Raw genomic sequence first — 18123 nt, forward strand, 5'->3', positions numbered from 1 at the left:
AACAAGGAAGGGAAGGTGATCTTGGGCACACCTTGGGTCAACCCTGCCCCCTTCTGGAAGTTGGCCTATATCATTGTCAGTGGGTGTCTGCTTGGGACTCAGGTAGGGAGAAGGATACCAAGTTTCCTTTTCTTTTTCTTTTTTCTTTTTGAGACAGCCTTACGCGGTTGCCCAGGCTGGAGTGCAGTGGCGGAATCTCAGCTCACTGCAGACTCCACCTCCCGGGTTCAAGCAGTTCTGCCTCAGCCTCCCAAGTAGCTGGGATTACAGGTGCACACCACCACGCCCAGCTAATTTTTTGTATTTTCTGTAGAGGCAGGGTTTTGCCATGTTGGCCAGGCTGGTCTCGAACTCCTGACCTCAAGTGATCCATCCACCTCGGCCTCCCAAAGTGCTGGGATTATGGGTGTGAGCTACCGCGCCCGGCCGGGACACCAAGTTTCATCCCTTCTGAATGCAGTGCAGCTTCTGAGAATGGGTAGCACTTATTGAGGACCTACTGTGTGCCAGGCATTCTCCACCTGCGGTCTCATTCCCAGCCACAATTCTTAGAAAGTACACAGCCTCAACTTTTACATTTTGTAAAAGTTTTTTATTTTTCAGTTTTTGTAGAGATGAGGTCTCACCATGTTGCCCTGGCTGGTCTTGAACTCCTGGCCTCAAGCCTTCCTTCCGCCTCGGCCTCCCAAAGTGCTGAGATTACAGGCCTGAGCTGCTGCACAGCCATGATTTTGTTAAAGGCAGACACAGAGAGGTGAAGTGATCTGCTAGAAATCACAGCTTTTAAGAAGCGGAGTCACATTTGAACTCTGGCCTCTGATGCCAGGTCTGCAGGTCACATGTTCACCATGCCCCGGATGACCCTGACTGCCCTCCCCACCTCTGCTGTGAGGCACAGGGCAGGTTTCCGCCTGAGGACGTGAGGAGCCTGGGACGACTCCTTTGGTCTCTTCCGGGGTCTTCAAAAACCTGGGGGTCCCGGGTGTGAAGAAAGGGGTCTGCGCTCTCAGCTGTCAGGCTCCAGGCGCTGTGACAGGACGCCGAGGACGCGCTGGAACTTCTCAAAGCGTTCAGCGCGCGGAGCTCCCGCGCCCCGGCTACCCCAGAGCAGCCTCCGCAGGAAGCCGGTGGTCAGGGCCTCCCTCAGCTCTGGGTTAGGCCGGAATCCTGGAAACAAGGTCAGGTGGGCTGGGGGCGGGGCCCAGGCGCCCGCCTCGCCCCTCCCAACCTCCCGCACCTGCCTTTCCCCTGAGGACTTTGACCCAACAGCGGCCCGGGAGGGACTTGCCCCACCTGCGGGATGACTAGGCGGGGTCAGAGGGGAGGGGGCTTCCAGCCCTCTGCAGGAATGGGGGTGGGGTGCCTGAGGGGCTCTACTAGAGTGCAAGGGGGTGGCCTGTTCCAGGTGCCAGATCCTGGGGGTCCCGCCTTAGGGGCTGTGCCTGGACGTGGGTCTGCACCGGTGGCGGGATCCCAGGTTGTCGGGGAAGGTGGGGGATCTTGTCGGCTGGGCTGCCCTAGGATAGGAGGGAGGAATCGTTTGGAGGGAGCAGGGCGTTCCTCGAGATCGGGATCCCTGGGGTGCGGGATCGTTCTAGGTGGGAAGGGGGAGTGGGGACCCGCGGAGGTGGCTCTGGGGGCAGGACAGCCCGCTTTGAGGTAGACGGCCCTGTTCCTATCAATACCGCTGGAAGCAGCGTTTGCTTGGGGTGAGAACCTTCCTGGAGTGGAGACGTCCCAGTTTGGGTGGGGCTCCGGGAGGCGTGGCGAGAGGCTCCCTTCCTGGGACAGGTTGGGTTTGGGGGTCCGGCCAGAGCTTGCCGGATCTGAAGTCTGCAGTACAGAGCAGAGGGAACGCTCACCTCGCAGGCGCTGGGCTGCCACCTTGCGGAATTTGGGTGCGTCCCGGGCCATGTGACGCGCCCCGTGCAGGGTGCGCAACAGCCGCTCGCAGCTCTCATCCAGCGGACCTGCGACTTCCTCGCCCTCCAGCAGGCGCACCATGGGTGCCACGTGCGGCAGCGCCACCTCGCCGGGGTCGCAGGGTCCTGCGGAGGGGGAGGGTCTGATCTGGGTTTGGGGCTGTAGATAGGGCATGGGGCAGAGATGGAACCTAGGACAGATGCAAGGGCGGGGCTTAGGATTGAGCGACAGCGGGGTCTGTGGACAGGGGCCAGGATCACAAGCCCCGTATGGGGGGCGGGGTCTATGGCGAAGGGGCGGGGCCTAGGGAAAGGGGCTGGGATCAAGGCTGGTAAGGGGGCGTGGCCTAGGAAAAGTCTCGTGTGGAGGGCAGGGCCTAGAACTGATGTAGGAACAGGGCATAGGACTAGATTAAGATTTCTGTTAAATTTGGTCTGGGCCCCCGGAGGATGCCAAGCCCCAGACCTTCACTCACCAGCGCCCTCATCCAGAGCCCGCATCAGCGGCTTCAGCTCCTGTTCAAAGGCCAGCGCAGCCTCCGTGTGGCTCCTTCGGAGCTGGCGCCACGTGTGCTCCAACCGGGACACCTGGGAGAAGAGACCTGCGCATGCCTCCTCTCCTGTCTTCCCACTCACCCGCACTCCAGCTTCCTCCACTCCCTGCTCCGCACGAACCTGGGGCATGAGCAGGGCGCCCATGACCGCAGCCAGCCCAGGCAGGTCCCCCGCTGCCCCTGGCCGCAGCGCCAGCGCCAGCTCTACCAGGCCCCTCAGTGCGGCTGCGCGCTCCTCCAGCGGCCCCGAGCAGCCCAGCACTGCCAGTGCCCCGGCCAGCGCCAGTGTCTCATGCCTGCAGAAGCGGAGGGCAAGGGTCTGGGGGCAGTGGGGAGGTTTGTAATGCAGGGGTGAGGGGGGATAGGATGTGGCATTGCCCCATCTCCCTTCTTCCCTGGGGAACCATGAGTGGGGAGTTGTTTGGAGACTTTCGGAAGTCGGGGGGAATTGGCCTTCCCCAGCCAAGATTCCAAGCGGCTGGCTCACCTCTCTAGCAGTTCCAACCTCAAGCGACATCCATGGGGAAGAGTGAGCAGCTCCAGGCCAGATGAGACCCCCATGTTGTCCCGCTGAACCCTGGTCACTCCCAGGAGGCCTGTGGCCTGCGGAAGGGAATGGGGAAGTCAGGTGAAGTGTGATTATGTAGGTATGGTGGGGTCTTGCCCTGGGCCTGGGGAGGAGCATCTCAGCAGGTGACCCACCTGGCAGTCTACCAATAGCAAGTGAAGGGCAGTGCTCCCAGGATGGTGTTCCAGGAACAGGCCACGGAGAGTATGCAGGACTTGGGGTTCCAGGGGCCGATTCTGGGGGCCCAGGAGGCAGGAGGGGGTATCAGGGGGGCAGAAAGAGATCTCAGCCCGTGGTCTTGTAAAACATCTGTTCTCTTCCTCCTCATCCTCCTCGGCCTCCCACCATGGGGCCTCTGGCTCTGGGCAGCTTTGGCTCAGGGACGTTCCCTGGACACAGGGTACTCGGGGCACCAGCTCGCAGTACGTTGGGGGACGTTCAGAGGCTTCAGGAAGTTCGAAGGAGGGTGTCCGGGGAGGCTTCGCTGGTGCCTTGGCTTGAAGCTGCCCATCGGAGGCTCTGAGACTGTTGGCAACAGTTCCCAGGGGAGCAGGGGCCTTCAGCAACACGGGGTCACTGCCAGTTCGGGGCAAGGCAGATACGGGCATGGCGAAGGCTTCTGGAGATCATACAAGAGGGGCCAATGGGAATACACAGAGAAGATTGCTGAATGGGCGGGGGTGAGAGCTTCATGGGCTACTACCCACCTGATCCATCCACTCATTCCAATAATGGGGTATCCCAACCTATCCAGGGGCAGTTTTGAATTTCAACAACCTCAACAGTAGAAATGCTAACATGCTTACACATGGTTGGAAAACTTTGGCATCTCTATCGTTCTGTAAATTCTTTTAAAAAAATTTTTATTTTATTTTATAGAGATGGGATCTCACTCAGTTGCCCAGACTGGTGGACTGGTGTGGAATTCCTAGTCTCAAGCAAGCCTCCCTCCTTGGCCTCCCAAAGTGCTGGGATCACAGGCATGAGCCACCTTGCCTGACCCTATGAATTCTGAATACTACATTTTAAATTTGAATTCTTTGTTTTTGCCCCTCTGACTGAAAGATGGTAAGCAGTGACCCCACGAAATTAAATTTTTTTTCAAAGGAAAGGATGAAGGTGGTGGTTGATGCCTGTAATCTCAGCATTTTGGGAGGAGTCAAGGTGAGAGGATCGCTTGAGGCTGGGGATTCCAGACCAGTCTGGGCAACATAACAAGATCTTGTCTCTACAAAAAGTTAGAAAATTAGCTGGTATGATGGCATGCACCTGTGGTCCCAGCTACTTGGGAGGCTGAGGTGGGAGGATCACTTGAGCCAGAGGCTGCAGTGAGGTATGACTGCACCACTGCACTCCAGCTTGGATGACAGAGTGAGACCCTATCTCGAAAAAAAAAAAAGATATCTATGTATCTATAATTAAGTATAGATATATCTCTCTATGTCATATCTATACAGATAGATATCTATATATTATATAAATATATAATATATACTTAAGTATATAAAAATTAACATTAAATATATAATGTTGCCCTATATATTATATATAATTACATTTATATATGATAGATATTTTACTTTTCTTTTTTATGATAATATATATAATATCTCTCCATAGATATATCTATATAAATATATATAATTAATACAGATATCTATAGAGAGGCAGAAAGTATAAAAAATTCACAACCAAACCATGTATGGTATGACACTCAGATAAGTATCAAAGAAACCAAGCTTATTAAACTTTCTTTTTCTTTTTTTTCTTTTTTATTTCTTCTAAACAAACAAAAAAGCAACAACAACAAAAAACAGGATACACGTGCAGAATGTGTAGGTTGGTTACACGAGTATCCGTGTGCCATGGTGGTTTTTGCTGCACCTACTGGATCCCTCCTCTCAGTCCCCTCCCCTCATCCTAAACTTTTAAATGATGTCATTTGTAAGTTGGTGGCATGTTGACCTCCTGGACTATTAGTACTTAAAACTGTACTAAGACTTTTGGGAGACTGTATTTACCATGCCTTTGAATAGGCTCTTTTCTAGGAACTTGAAACCATCCAACAGTGCCTGGCTCACTCTGAGTTAATTAAGGTCCAAAGTGCTCACTGTAGCTGAAAAATCCTCAGAATCTGAGTCCCAGGGTCTCTCTCTCTGACTCTCCCCTCATTCCCTCTGCTTCAGCTACACTCATCTGTCCCTCCTTCCCTCCCTCCCTCCCTCCCTTCATTCCTTCCTTCCTTTCTTTTCTTTCTTGACGGAGTCTCACTCTGTCACCAGGCTGGAGTGCAGTGGCGCCATTTCAGCTTATTGCAACCTCTGCCTCCCAGGTTGAAGTGATTCTCCTGCTTCAGCCTCCTGAGTAGCTGGGACTACAGGCACCACCACACTCAGCTAATTTTTGTATTTTTAGTAGAGATGGGGTTTCACCATGTTGACCAGGATAGTCTTGATCTTGACCTCGTGATCCGCCTGCCTCGGCCTCCCAAAGTGCTGGGATTACAGGCATAAGCCACTGCACCCGGCCCTTTCTTTTCTTCTTTCTTTTAAAATTTGAGACAGGGTCTCACCCTCTGTGGCCCAGGCTGGAGTGCAATGGTGCAATCACGGCTCACTGCAGCCTTGACTTCCTGGGCTCAAGTATCCTCCTGCTTCAACCTTCCAAGTAGCTAGGACCACAGGGGTGCAACATTACGCCCAGCTACCCACTTATTTTTTGGTTGAATGAACAGCTTAAATTTTTTTTATTTTTATTTTTTTGAGACGGAGTCTCGCTCTGTCGCCCAGGCTGGAGTGCAGTGGCGTGATCTTGGCTCACTGCAAGCTCCGCCTCCCGGGTTCACACCATTCTCCTGCCCCAGCCTCCTGAGTAGCTGGGACTACAGGCGTCGCCACCTCGCCCGGCTAGTTTTTTGAAGTTTTAGTAGAGACAGGGTTTCACCGTGTTACTCAGGAGGGTCTCGATCTTCTGACCTTGTGATCTGCCCGCCTGGGCCTCCCAAAGTGCTGGGATTACAGATGTGAGCCACTGTGCCTGGCCTAACATCTTAAATTCTTGTTCTGCCCCGAGAGCCTTTGCACTGCCTCTTCCTCCTGCCTGGTTATCCCCCAGTTATCCACCTTGTTCCCTCCCTCATTTCCTTCAATTTTATTTTTTTCTGCAATGGGGCCTTTCCTGTCTACTATTTAAAATTGCTTGCCTGGGTGCAATGGCTCACGCCTGTAATCCCAGCACTTTGGGAGTTCGAGGTAGGTAGATCGCCTAAGGTCAGGAGTTTGAAGACCAGCCTGACCAAAATGGTGAAACTCCATCTCTACTAAAAATACAAAATTAGCAGGGCATGGTGCACATGCCTGTAATCTCAGCTACTCAGGAGGCTGAGGCAGGAGAATTGGTTGAACCCAGGAGGTGGAGGTTGCAGTGAGTTGATATTGCGCCATTGCACTCCAGCCTGGGCAACAAGAGCAAAACTCTATCTCAAAAATAAATAAACAAATAAACAAACAGACAAACAAATATAAAATAAAATTACAATACATATCTCCATCTTTATAGTCCCTATCTCCCTTACTCTGTTTTTTGTTTGTTTTGGTTTTTTTGAGACAGAGTCTCACTCTGTCGCCCAGGCTGGAGTGCGGTGGCGTAATCTCGGCTCACTGCAACCTCCACCTCCCAGGTTCAAGCAATTCTCCTGCCTCAGCCTCCTGAGTAGCTGGGATTACAGGCATATGCCACCACACCTGGCTAATTTTTTTTTTTTTTTTTAGTAGAGATGCGTTTTCACCATGTTGGCGAGGCTAGTCTCGAACTCCTGACCTCAAGTGATCCACCCACCTCGGCCTCCCAAAGTGCTAGGATTACAGACCTGAGCCACCTCACCCTTCCCTTGCTGTTTTATTATTATTTATTATTTATTTTTTATTTTTTTGAGACAGAGTCTCACTCTGTTGTCTAGGCTGGAGTGCAATGGCGCGATCTTGGCTCATGGCAACCTCCGCCTCCTGGGTTCAAGCAATTCTCATGCCTCAGCCTCCTGACTAGCTGGGATTACAGGCGTGCACCACCACACCCGGCTAATTTTTGTAGTTTTAGTAGAGACAGGGTTTCTCCATGTTGGCCAGGCTGGTCTCGAACTCCTGACTTCAGGTGATCCACCCACCTCGGCCTCCCAAAGTGCTGGGGATTACAGGCCTGAGCCACTGTGCCTGGCCTTCCCTTACTGTGTTTTGATTTTCAACTTGAAGCAAACAAAATTGCCTTATTTCTGTGGTTCCTGGTTTGTTGTCCTTTCATAGACTGTTGGCTCCCACCGGGCAGGTATCTTTGTGTCTTTCTGGTTCACTGATGTATCCTAGCCCTCTGTGCAGGGCCTGGGATGCAGGAAGGGCTCATGTTGAATGGGGTTGGGAGAAGGATGGGAAAAAAGGAGCATGAGGGGGCATTCAGGTGAGTCTTCCTTTAGGTAAGACTGTCAGACTCAACTGCTTTGAGGAACTTACCCTGGATGGAGAGGAGCCATTCAGGAAAAAATTAGGGGAATGAGAATGTTTGTGTCACTGGTGGAAATGTAAAGTACAAAGGCCCCAAGGCAGGAATAAAAGCCTGAGGGTTCGAACAACTGCAAGGAGGGCTGTGTGACTAGCATGAGGAGGGTATGTAGCAGAAGTTGTTAGCAAGGTAAGCTGTGGTCAGAACAGGTACAGCTCCTTGGAATAATTGTAAACACCCTTTTTTTTTTTTTTTTTTTTTTTGAGATGGAGTTTTGTTCTGTCACCCAGGCTGGAGTGCAGTGGCATCATCTCGGCTCACTGCAACCTTCGCCTCCCGGGTTCAAGCAATTCTCCTGCTGCAGCCTCCCGAGTAGCTGGGATTACAGGTGCATGCCACCATGCTCGGCTAATTTTGTGTTTTTAGTGGAGATGGAGTTTCACCACGTTGGCCAGACCTCAAATGATCCACCAGCCTCGGCCTCCCAAAGTGCTGGGATGACAGGCATGAGCCACTGTGCTCAGCCTTGTAAACACACATTTTAAGCACCCACAAAGTCCCTGAGTGTTTCAAGTCATCGCGATTGTCATCATTTTCTAAAGCAAGAAATTGAGGCTCCAACAGGTTCCTGCACCTGACTAAGATCTCTTAGGCGGTGAGTTGCAAAGCCAATCCCTGAACCACAGGCCGTTCTGGTAGACACTCACCTATCCCAGTGGGGTCTTCTCTTGACTGTCCCATATGTGCCAAATCTGCAGGCTGACTGTTGCTCCACTTCCTTGCCCTGGGGGACAGAGTGGGAGAGACCTGTAGTCCCCACCTAAGCAGAGTGTCCCTCACCAATATCTGGAAAACCCTGTGTCCAGTTACTCTGTACCAGTGAGTCTCAACCACCCAAGGTGACCTACGTCCAGGGGACTCTTAGCAACGTGTGGAGACATCTTTAGTTGTCACGACTAGTAGCATCTAGTTGGATGGAGCTCAGAAATGCTGCTCAACATCCTACGATGCACACGACATCTCCACCTCCTCCCCCACAACTAAAAACGTTCGGGCCTCAAAACTCAACCAAGGCCAGGCGCGGTGGCTCACACCTGTAATCCCAGCACTATGGGAGGCCGAGGCGGGTGGATCACTTCAGGTCGGGAGTTTGAGACCAGCCTGGCCAACAGGGTGAAACCCTGTCTCTACTAAAAATACAAAAAATTAGCCTGGCGTGGTGGCTCATGCCTGTAATCCCAGCACTTTGGGAGGCCGAGGCAGGTGGATCACTTGAGGTCAGGAGTTTGAGACCAGCCTGGCCAACATGGTGAAACCCTGTTTCTACTAAAAATACGAAAAATTAGCTAGCATGGTGGTGCACTCCCGTAATCCCAGCTACTCGGGAAGCTGAGACAGGAGAATCGCTTAAACCCGGGAGGCGGAGGTTGCAGTGAGCTGAGATCGTGCCATTGCACTCCAGCCTGGGCAACAGAGTGAGACTTTGACTCAAGAAAGAAATAAAAAACAAAAAAATAAAAAAATTAGCTGGGCGTGGTGGTGCACTCCTGTAATCCCAGCTACTTGGGAGGCTGAGGCAGGAGAATCGCTTGAACCTGAGAGGTGGAGGTTGCAGTGAGCTGAGATCACACCACTGCACTCCAGCCTGGGCAACAGAGTGAGACTCAGTCTAAAAAAAAAAAAAAGAAAGTCAACCATAGAGTTGGAAAACCCTGAGAGTGCTGGGTGTTCTTAAGGAGGCAGGGAGACTGTGAGTACCTGAGAGGCTCTGTCCGAGCTGGGCCATCCATCAGGGTGTCCTCGCTAAAGCTGCGTCGCAGAGGCCTCTGCCAAGTCACAGGCCTGGAGACCACAGCCCCTGTGGCCTGGGACAGTGGGCGCCTGCCTGTCACATAACTGTGAACCAGAGCGGGCATGCTGGGGAACTGCTCATCCTCCAGCTGAAAGAGAGCTGTGGGTCGGCCTGGCCGGGGACGCAGGGCCACACGAAACACCTCGAAATGGAGGGCTGAGCCCCGCCAGCGGCAGGAGATCACGGGGTGGCCCCCACGAGACCCAGAGGCACGAACCAGGAAGTCACCATCTTGCTGAAGAAGAGCTTCAGCCTTCTGTGGATGGAGGTCAGGGGGCAGAGGAATTAAGAATGAGCCCAGAGCAGTGGTTAATGGTGTCTCCCCCCATCATCACCCCCACCACCCAAGAAAAGCTACCCCAGTGAAACTTCTGTGGCAGACAAAGACTGGGAAGTTTCACACCAAGTTCTGTCCCCTATTCTGCTGGCACCTATGTAGACTACATTTCCCAGGCTCCCTTGCAGCTAGGGTTGTCATGTGATAACTGGCCAATGGGATGTGGGGTAGAAGGGCTATGGGAAATATCCAGACCTGGTCCATAAAACCCTCCTGCACAGTCTTGTAGGTTCTGTCCCCTATCTGTCAGCTGATATCCCCAAAGCCCTGAGGGATGACAGAACTACATGATACACTTGGCTCCCGACTGATTTATGGAGCTTTGCATCTCCACTTCTCAACCACCTTGGACTATGACATTAACATATTGACTGTGTTTAGCTGGTGATATATTGGGAATGTTTGTAACTAGCCACTAGGTGATGCTGACCGATGCAACATCCAATTTGGTAAATGCACTGGGCTTGTTATGCAAATATGGCTTCAAGAGACGCCATTAGCTGGATGCTTCCAGATTGGGGCCCCCTCTTTTATAAACATTTGCAAGCAGTCTTATGCTAGCTGTGGTGGCTGGTGTCAGAATAGGGTAGGAAGGGTGGGGCACAGTGGTTCACACCTGTAATGCCAGCACTTTGGGAGGCTGAGGCAGGCAGATTACTTGACATCAGGAGTTTGAGACCAGCCTGGGCAACATGGCAAAACCCTGTCTTTACCAAAAAATATAAAAATTAGCTGGGCGTGGTGGTGTGCACCTGTCATTCCAGCTACTCAGGAGGCTGAGGTGGGAGAATTGCTTGAACCCAGGAGGCAGAGGTTGCAGTGAACCGAGACGGAGCCATTGCATTCCAGCATGGGTGACAGAGCGAGATCATGTCCCCAAAAAAAAAAAAAAAAAAAAAAAATGGTGTGGGGCAGCAGGCAGAAAGGCCAGGACCCCAGAGACAGGCAAAGTAGAGGTGAATGTGGAGTCTGGGCACTGAATAATAGATGTAGCAGACACACGTGTAACCCTTACTATATGTCAAGCACTGCTTTAAATGTAAAGGGTATTAACTCCTGTAATTCCTGTAACAAGGGTGGTAGGTATTATTATACCTTTTTTCTTTTTTTTTCTTTGAGACGGAGTTTTACTCTTGGTGCCCAGGCTGGAGTGCAATGGCACGATCTCGGCTCACTGCAACCTCTGCCTCCCAGGTTCAAGCGATTCTCCTGTCTCAGCCTCCTGAGTAGCTGGGATTACAGGCACGTGCCACCATGCTCGGCTAATTTTTTGTATTTTTAGTAGAGATGGGGTTTCATAATATTGGTCAGGCTGGTCTCGAACTGCTGACCTCAGGTGATCCACCTGCCTCGGCCTCCCAAAGTGCTGGGATTACAGGCATGAGTGACCATGCCTGGCCCATTTTTTTTTCCAGCCTTTTTTTTTTTTTTTTTTTTGAGTCAAGATCTCTCTCGATTGCCCAGGCTGAGTGCAGTGGAGCAATCATGGCTCACCCACAGCCTTGACCTCCTGGGCTTAAGCAATCCTCCCATCTCAGCCTCCTGAGTAGTTGGGACAACAGTTACATGCCACCTATGCCTGGCTAATTTTTGTATTTTTTCTTTTTTTTTGTAGAGACAGAGTTCTGCTATGTTGCCCAGACTGGTTTGGGACTCCTAACCTCAAGTGATCCTCCTGCCTCAGCCTCCCAAAGTGCTGGGATTACAAGCATGAGCCAACATGCCTGGCCTGCTATCCCTATGTTAAAGATGGGGAGACTGAGGCCCAGAGAGGTCAAATACCCTGCCCAAGGTCACACACAATATAAGTTGTAGGGTTTGGATTTGAACCTAGGGTGTCTGGGTCTAGATTATGGGCTTTTAACTTTTTTTTTTTTTTTTTTTTTGAGACGGAGTCTCTGTCTGTGGCCCGGGCTGGAGTGCAGTGGCCGGATCTCGGCTCACTGCAAGCTCCGCCTCCCGGGTTCACACCAATTCTCCTGCCTCAGCCTCCCGAGCAGCTGGGACTACAGGCGCCCGCCACCATGCCCGGCTAATTTTTTTTATTTTTAGTAGAGACGGGGTTTCACCGTGTTAGCCAGGATGGTCTCGATCTCCTGACCTCGTGATCCACCCGCCTTGGCCTCCCAAAGTGCTGGGATTACAGGCTTGAGCCACCGCGCCCGGCCCGGGCTTTTAACTATTAAGCTATACTGCTTCTCATGATTTCATTAGATGCTCAGGGTCCCAGAATTTTTGGAGGTGACAACTGAGTTTCAGATGGAGGTGGGAGCCTCAGATTTATTTGTTTGTTTATTTATGTTTTTGACAGAGTCTTACTCTGTCACCCAGTCTGGAGTGCAGTGGCACAATTTTGGCTCACTACAACCTCTGCCTCCTGGGTTCAAGAGATTCTCCTGCCTCAGCCTCCCAAGTAGCTGGGACTACAGGCGCATACCACCACGTCTGGCTAATTTTGGTATTTTTAGTAGAGATGTGGTTTCACCATGTTGTTCAGGCTGGTCTTGAACTCCTGACTTCAAGTGATCCACCTGCCTTGGCCTCTCAAAGTGTTAGGATTACAGGCGTGAGCCACCATGCCTGGCTCAGGAGCCTCAGATTTAGAGGGAAATACCAGGAGGTAGATGGAGTTCAGAGGGAGAGACAACCTGAGCCAAGAGTGGTTTGGGGGGCATTAGGACTCTCCTTAAGCTTCATCACCAATCTCATCATCCCAAAGAAAGTGATAATTTAAATATAGTGACAGTCCCCAACCAGCCAACCTTCAAGACAGTCCCCAGCCCTCTGCCATCTGTCCCAGTAGACCTTGGCACTAAGTCCCTCATCCAGGGACCCAGGAGTCCTCAGCAAGGGTGGGAGAGACTCCCCACCAGATGGTGCCGAGGCCTTGCTGTGGGTGGTACCTGGCGGGACAGGAGGCCGTGGTACCAGGGTTGGCCAGCAAGGTCTTCTCCATCCTGTGGCACCTGCATGGAGCTCTTGGGGACAGAGGGTTCAAGGGCTGAGCTCTGCACTTGCAACAGGCCTCAGTCTTCCACATCTGTAAAATGGGAATAATTAGCCCTGCTTGAGTGTCTGGGTCAGCTTCTTCTATCCTCTTCTTAATTTTGGAGACAGCTCCATCAAATCTTTTTTTTTTTTTTTTTTTTTTGAGACAGAGTTTCATTCTGTCACCCAGGCTGGAGCGCAATGGTGTGATCTTGGCTCACTGCAACCTCTGCCTCCTGGGTTCAAGCGATTCTCCTGCCTTAGCCTCCCAAGTAGCTGGGATTACAAGCATGCACCACCACACCCAGCTAATTTATTTTTATTATTATTATTTTTTGTATTTTTAGTAGAGACAGGGTTTCTCCATGTTGGCCAGGCTGGTCTTGAACTCCTGACTTCAGGTGATCCACCCGCCTCAGCCTCCCCAAAGTGCTGGGATTACAGGCACAAGCCACCGCACCCAGACTTTTTTTACATTTAAAGAGAGAGGTCTCACTGTGGTGCCCAGGCTGGAGTGCAGTGCCTATTCACAGGTGTGATCATAGCACACTTTAGCCTTGAATTCCTGGGCTCAAGGAATCCTCTAGCCTCAGCCTCTCAAGTAGTGGAGATGACAGATGTCACCATCGTGCCTGTTCCAAATATAATGCAATTTTTATGAAGAAAGAAACATGACTGATGATGACATCATGCCACCCCATCTTGCAGAAATGTAATTAATGAATTCACTGAACCCACATTTATTGAGCACCTATGGGGTCCCAGGCTCTGTTCTAGTCCCTAGAGACATAGCATTGAACAAAACCGATGGAAATCTCTGGTCTTGGGAACTGACATTCTACTGGGGAGAGGCACTTCAGAAATGAACTAGATGATGGTGTACATGAGTGAGTTCTAGACAAAAAAACTAAACCGTGGATGGGATATAATGAAAGTACAGGTGCTGGGGTGAACACTTTTTTTTTTTTTTTTTGAGACAGGGTCTTGCTTTGTTGCCCAGGCTGGAGTGCGGTGGTGCAATCACAGCTCATTGCAGCCTTGACCTCCTGGGCTCAAGTGATCCTCCCACTCATCCTTCTGAGTAGCTGGGACTACGAGCATGGGCCACTGTACCTGGCTAATTTTTTTTTTTTTTTGAGACCGAGTCTCACTCTGTTGCCCAGGCTGGAGTGCAGTGGTGTGATCTCAACTCACTGAAACTTCCACCTCCTGGGTTCAGGCAATTCTTGTGCCTCAGCCTCCTGAGTAGCTGGGACTACAGGCATGTGACACCATGCCTGGCTAATTTAAAAAAATTTTTTTTTTTTTTTTGAGACGGAGTCTCGCTCTGCCGCCCAGGCTGGAGTGCAGTGGCCAGATCTCGGCTCACTGCAAGCTTTGCCTCCCGGGTTCACGCCATTCTCCTGCCTCAGCCTCCTGAGTAGCTGGGACTACAGGCGCCCGCCACCTCGCCCAGCTAGTTTTTTTTTTGTATTTTTTTAGTAGAGACGGGGTTTCACCGTGTTAGCCAGGATGGTCTCGATCTCCTGACCTCGTGATCCGCCCGTCTCGGCCTCCCAAAGTGCTGGGATTACAGGCTTGAGCCACCGTGCCTGGCCTTTTTTTTTTTTTTTTGAGATGGAGTCTCACTCTGTCACCCAGGCTGAAGTGCAGTGGTCGGATCTCAGCTCACTGCAAGCTCCACCTCCCAGGTTTACGCCATTCTCCTGCCTCAGCCTCCCGAGTAGCTGGGACTACAGGCGCCTGCCACCTCGCCTGGCTAGTTTTTTGTATTTTTTTAGTAGAGACGGGGGTTTCACCGTGTTAGCCAGGATGGTCTCGATCTCCTGACCTCGTGATCGGCCCGTCTCGGCCTCCCAAAGTGCTGGGATTACAGGCTTGAGCCTGTAGTAGTAGAGATGGGGTTTCTCCATGTTGGCCAGGCTGCTCTCGAACTCCTGACCTCAGGTGATCCAGCTGCCTCAGCCTCCCAAAGCACTAGGATTACCAGCATGAGCCACTGTGCCTGGCCATGCCTGGCTAATTTATATATATATATATATATTTTTTAAAAAATATATATATATATATATTTTTAAATATATATATATATATATATATATCGGGTCTTGCCATGTTGCCCAGGCTGGGTGAACATTTTTGACTATGTGGCCAGGGAAGGTCTCATTGAGTAAAGTCTGGAAGGAATTCTGGGGAGTGTGCCAGGTGACTGGGTGAAAAAACATCCCAATCAGGGGGAATTTAACTTACAAAGGTCCATGGCTTCTCGGCAACCTATGCGCACACTCAGAGGTTCTCAGGATAGGTGCAAATCTAACCCCTATTTTTTGCTTTAGAATGCAGCACTGGCGGGGCCAGGCGCAGTGGCTCACTCTTGTAATCCTAGCACTTTGGGAGGTAGAGGCGGGTGGATCATCCGAGGTCAAGAGTTTGAGACCAGCCTGGCCAACACAGTGAAACCCCGTCTCTACTAAAAATACAAAAATTAGCCAGGCATGGTGGTAGTCCCAGCTACTCAGGAGGCTGAGGCGAGAGAATCGCTTGAACCCGGGAGGTGGATCCTGCAGTAAGCCGAGATCACACCACTGTACTCCAACCTGGGCGACCAAGCAAGACTCCATCTCGGGGGGGAAAAAAAATGTAACCCAGGGTTAAGATTTTTAGAAGGTCACATTTTGTAGCAATGTCAGCAAACAGCAATGTTGCCTTTGCAGGTCCTTGTATTTCAGAGCCCATATATTTGGTCATCATGATGATCGAATTTAGATCTCAGACATTTTGGTAGTTTCCTGATAATCTCACAGGCCTCAGGGCCAGTGTGTCTCAGGTGTCTGTCTGGTGGGGGAGATTTCTCTGAATGGTCCAGAAGGAGATAATCTGCTTCTTACTCTCCTGCAAGCTCTCCCCGCAGCCCTGCAAAGTCTTCTGGGTCTGGTAGGGTCTGCAGAGAAATTTCTGTCTCCTGAGTCAGCAGGAAGTTCCCAGACTAGCCCGAGGTGGCTTTAGGGGAGGAGCTCTGGGCAGGGAGCCAGCTGCCCGTGCCGCATACCTGAAGCCAGGTGTGTCTTTGGAATGCCTTTGCACTTCCTGTTTGTCACCTGGACCAGGGCTAGCCTCGGTCTCAGAGTCTCCCAACCCCAAGTTCCTGCCTTGTGTCTCCCTTAGTGAGAGTGAAGTTGAGTCAATGGCAAGGTTCTGGTTAGTTTGGGGACACAGGGTGGCCATAGGTCAGCCAAAGGCCAACTAAGTCATTCTCCTGCCTCTGAGTCCTTTGGGATCATTTATTCGGGCACAGAAGAGAAGGGGGCAGAGTCAGGCATCAGACCAAGCATGGGGAGAGGAGAGGGAATTATTCATGTTCCAGTTGGATCATAAACATGTGTCCACGTGTGGGGAGGGATGTGGAGGGTGGGAACCACCAGCACAGGCGATACAAACACAGATGTATGCAGGACTCGCTTTTGACATTGGACGAACATTGCTGGAGCACTTGCTGTGCACCAGGCTCTGTTCTAGAACCTAGAGATACAGTGACTAAGGAGATTAAAGCCTGGCACCGCCCTACCCTCCAGAGCTTGCAGTCAGCTGGGCAAGAGAGACCACAAACAAGCGCGAGATGAATGGAGAAGACAGACCATTTCTAAGAGTTATCAATGAAAGTGATAAGCCAGGGAGATGTGATAAAGGAGGCTGGACAGGACAACCTCTCCTATAAAGTGACATTGGAACTGAGACCTCAGTACAGAAGGAGGCAGTTAGGCAAAGATTTCGAGGAGTCGTCTGGGTGAGGGGTACAGTAAGGGCAAAGGCCTGGAGGTGAGGTGGACTTGCTTTTTATATTTTACATCATCAAGGCGCATGGTGTAGCCGGAATACCATGAGCAAGGAGCAGATAGGAGGGCAGCGATGTTAGAGAGATCAGGAGGAGAGCCCGGGCAGAAACTGGTAGACTTTGAATTTTAATCTCTACTGCCCAAGGGTTTTAAGTAAAGGAGGAGCCCGATCTGATTCGCCGTTTAAAAGGATCACTCAGGCAAAAATGGAAACAATGGCTTTCTGTGCTGCACAGGAAATACACTTAGGGGATCACGCCCAGGTGAGCCCGGGCACACCGACACGCGTAATGCACAGCGACCCACTCATTCGCGAGGCGACCTCTTCTACCCCAGATCCTCCCTGCGAGCCGATGGCCCCACCTGGAAAGAGAGGACGCCCCATCCCAATAATCTTGGTTCTGGATCTGCCCTGGGGCTCCACTCACCTAGGCAGGACCCGCGGGGCTCCCACGAGGCTGGGACCAGGCGGAAGCTGAGGCTCTGCGGGCTCGGGGCTGCTGTCACCCCCGCCCTCCACGTTGCCACCGCCCCAGCCTTCCGAGACCACACCTAGTGGGAACCCAGCCCAGTTACCTGACCACGGCTCCTGCAGGCCCCGCCCCCTGCAGGCCCCGCCTCAAACTAACTTCCCAGGCTCTTGCTCCGCCCCCTTGAAACAATTTTTTTTGCTTCTAGCCACGCCCCCTGTGCGTGGCACTGCTTTCTCCATAGAACCGGCCCACTAGGGGAGCACTGCGCATCTTTTCCTGTCAATGGCCCCGCCCCTTGTACATAGCCACGCCCACCCGAGTGACTACGCCCACTCGCAACCACCTCCTTCTTAGCCCCGCCCCTTAAGGAAATAGAACAAATTTCATCCCAACGTTCCCGCCCCTTAGAACCCGGCCTCTCCCTTCCACCCAGGCGGCCCCAAGCACCCATGGTCCTTTGGTACCAGGGTGGGGTGGGGTGGGGTATCTCTCTCCCTTCCCCGCCAAGGCTCTGGGTCAGGGCAGGGCAACTCCCTCGGGCTCTTACGCCAGGCTGGGGTAGCTGCGGCGGCTGTGACGTAAGGAGGGGTGCGCTTCCTCCAGACCGCCCTCCTGGATTTTCCGGAAAGAAGCCCCATTTGGGTGGCGGGTTTTGTGGAGAGATATCCGGGAAAACGCGACAGCTTCCTTCAGTGACAGCACGCTGGAGGGGGGCGGGACTTTGGGGGAGGTGGAAGGCAAATCATTCAGGTGGTTTCCTAGGTGGGAGGAAGGGTAGGGGGGACTTCCATCATGATGCCTGGAGATGAACAAGAGAAAAGGTGACAGGGACCTAGTGCAAGAGAGAGGACGCTTTGGCCACGTTTATTGATAAGTTCCTCATATTAACATCAGTCTTGTCTTGTAGAGACGGTGTCTTGCTATATTGCCCAGACTAGAGCGCAGTGGCCTGATCATAGCTCACCGTAGCCTCAACTTCCTGGGCTGAAGCGATTCTCCTGCTTTAGCCTTCCAAGCAACTGAGGCTAAAGGTGCACACCACCACGCTCAGCTAATTTTATTTTATTTTTTTGTAGAGATGGGGTCTTAGTATGCTGCCCAGGCT

At 51.8% G+C, this 18123-nt stretch overlaps 1 protein-coding gene across 30 annotated transcripts; it reads right to left on the reverse strand.

Moving 5' to 3' along the window:
* Positions 1 to 570: 570 nt before the first annotated feature.
* SH2D3A (SH2 domain containing 3A) lies at positions 571 to 17099 on the reverse strand. Of its 30 annotated transcripts, none has more exons than XR_006694485.2 (11): positions 16974 to 17099; positions 12628 to 12764; positions 9294 to 9643; positions 8243 to 8319; positions 3179 to 3663; positions 2964 to 3079; positions 2598 to 2772; positions 2399 to 2510; positions 1863 to 2048; positions 881 to 1167; positions 571 to 764 (listed from the first exon to the last, which is right to left on the reverse strand). XR_006694485.2 is itself a non-coding variant. In XM_045380700.2 (10 exons), the coding sequence occupies exons 2-10, from the start codon at positions 12694 to 12696 to the stop codon at positions 1007 to 1009; spliced, it is 1731 nt and encodes a 576-aa protein (XP_045236635.2). In that variant the 5' UTR covers positions 12697 to 12764; positions 16974 to 17099; the 3' UTR covers positions 571 to 1006. The 30 variants fall into 30 exon arrangements, 19 of the variants coding, with proteins under 19 accessions (XP_045236635.2, XP_045236633.2, XP_045236636.2 ...); XR_010583241.1 differs by having other exon boundaries at positions 571 to 767; XR_012428288.1 differs by having other exon boundaries at positions 881 to 1517.
* Positions 17100 to 18123: the final 1024 nt, after the last annotated feature.

Source organism: Macaca fascicularis, chromosome 19 (assembly GCF_037993035.2).
Source record: "Macaca fascicularis isolate 582-1 chromosome 19, T2T-MFA8v1.1".
Classification (NCBI taxonomy): domain Eukaryota; kingdom Metazoa; phylum Chordata; class Mammalia; order Primates; family Cercopithecidae; genus Macaca; species Macaca fascicularis.

What these genes read in the sequence shown, in the direction of transcription:
- SH2D3A (XM_045380699.3), bottom strand. Translation starts at nt 12,696, where the DNA reads ATGCAGGTGCCACAGGATGGAGAAGACCTTGCTGGCCAACCCTGGTAC. An exon ending in GCGCCCTGCTCATGCCCCAG is followed by an intron (nt 2,511 to 2,597) that starts GTTCGTGCGGAG and finishes CTCTTCTCCCAG; the next exon opens with GTGTCCCGGTTGGAGCACAC. An exon ending in GGCAGCCCAGCGCCTGCGAG is followed by an intron (nt 1,518 to 1,862) that starts GTGAGCGTTCCC and finishes CTCCTATCCTAG; the next exon opens with GGCAGCCCAGCCGACAAGAT.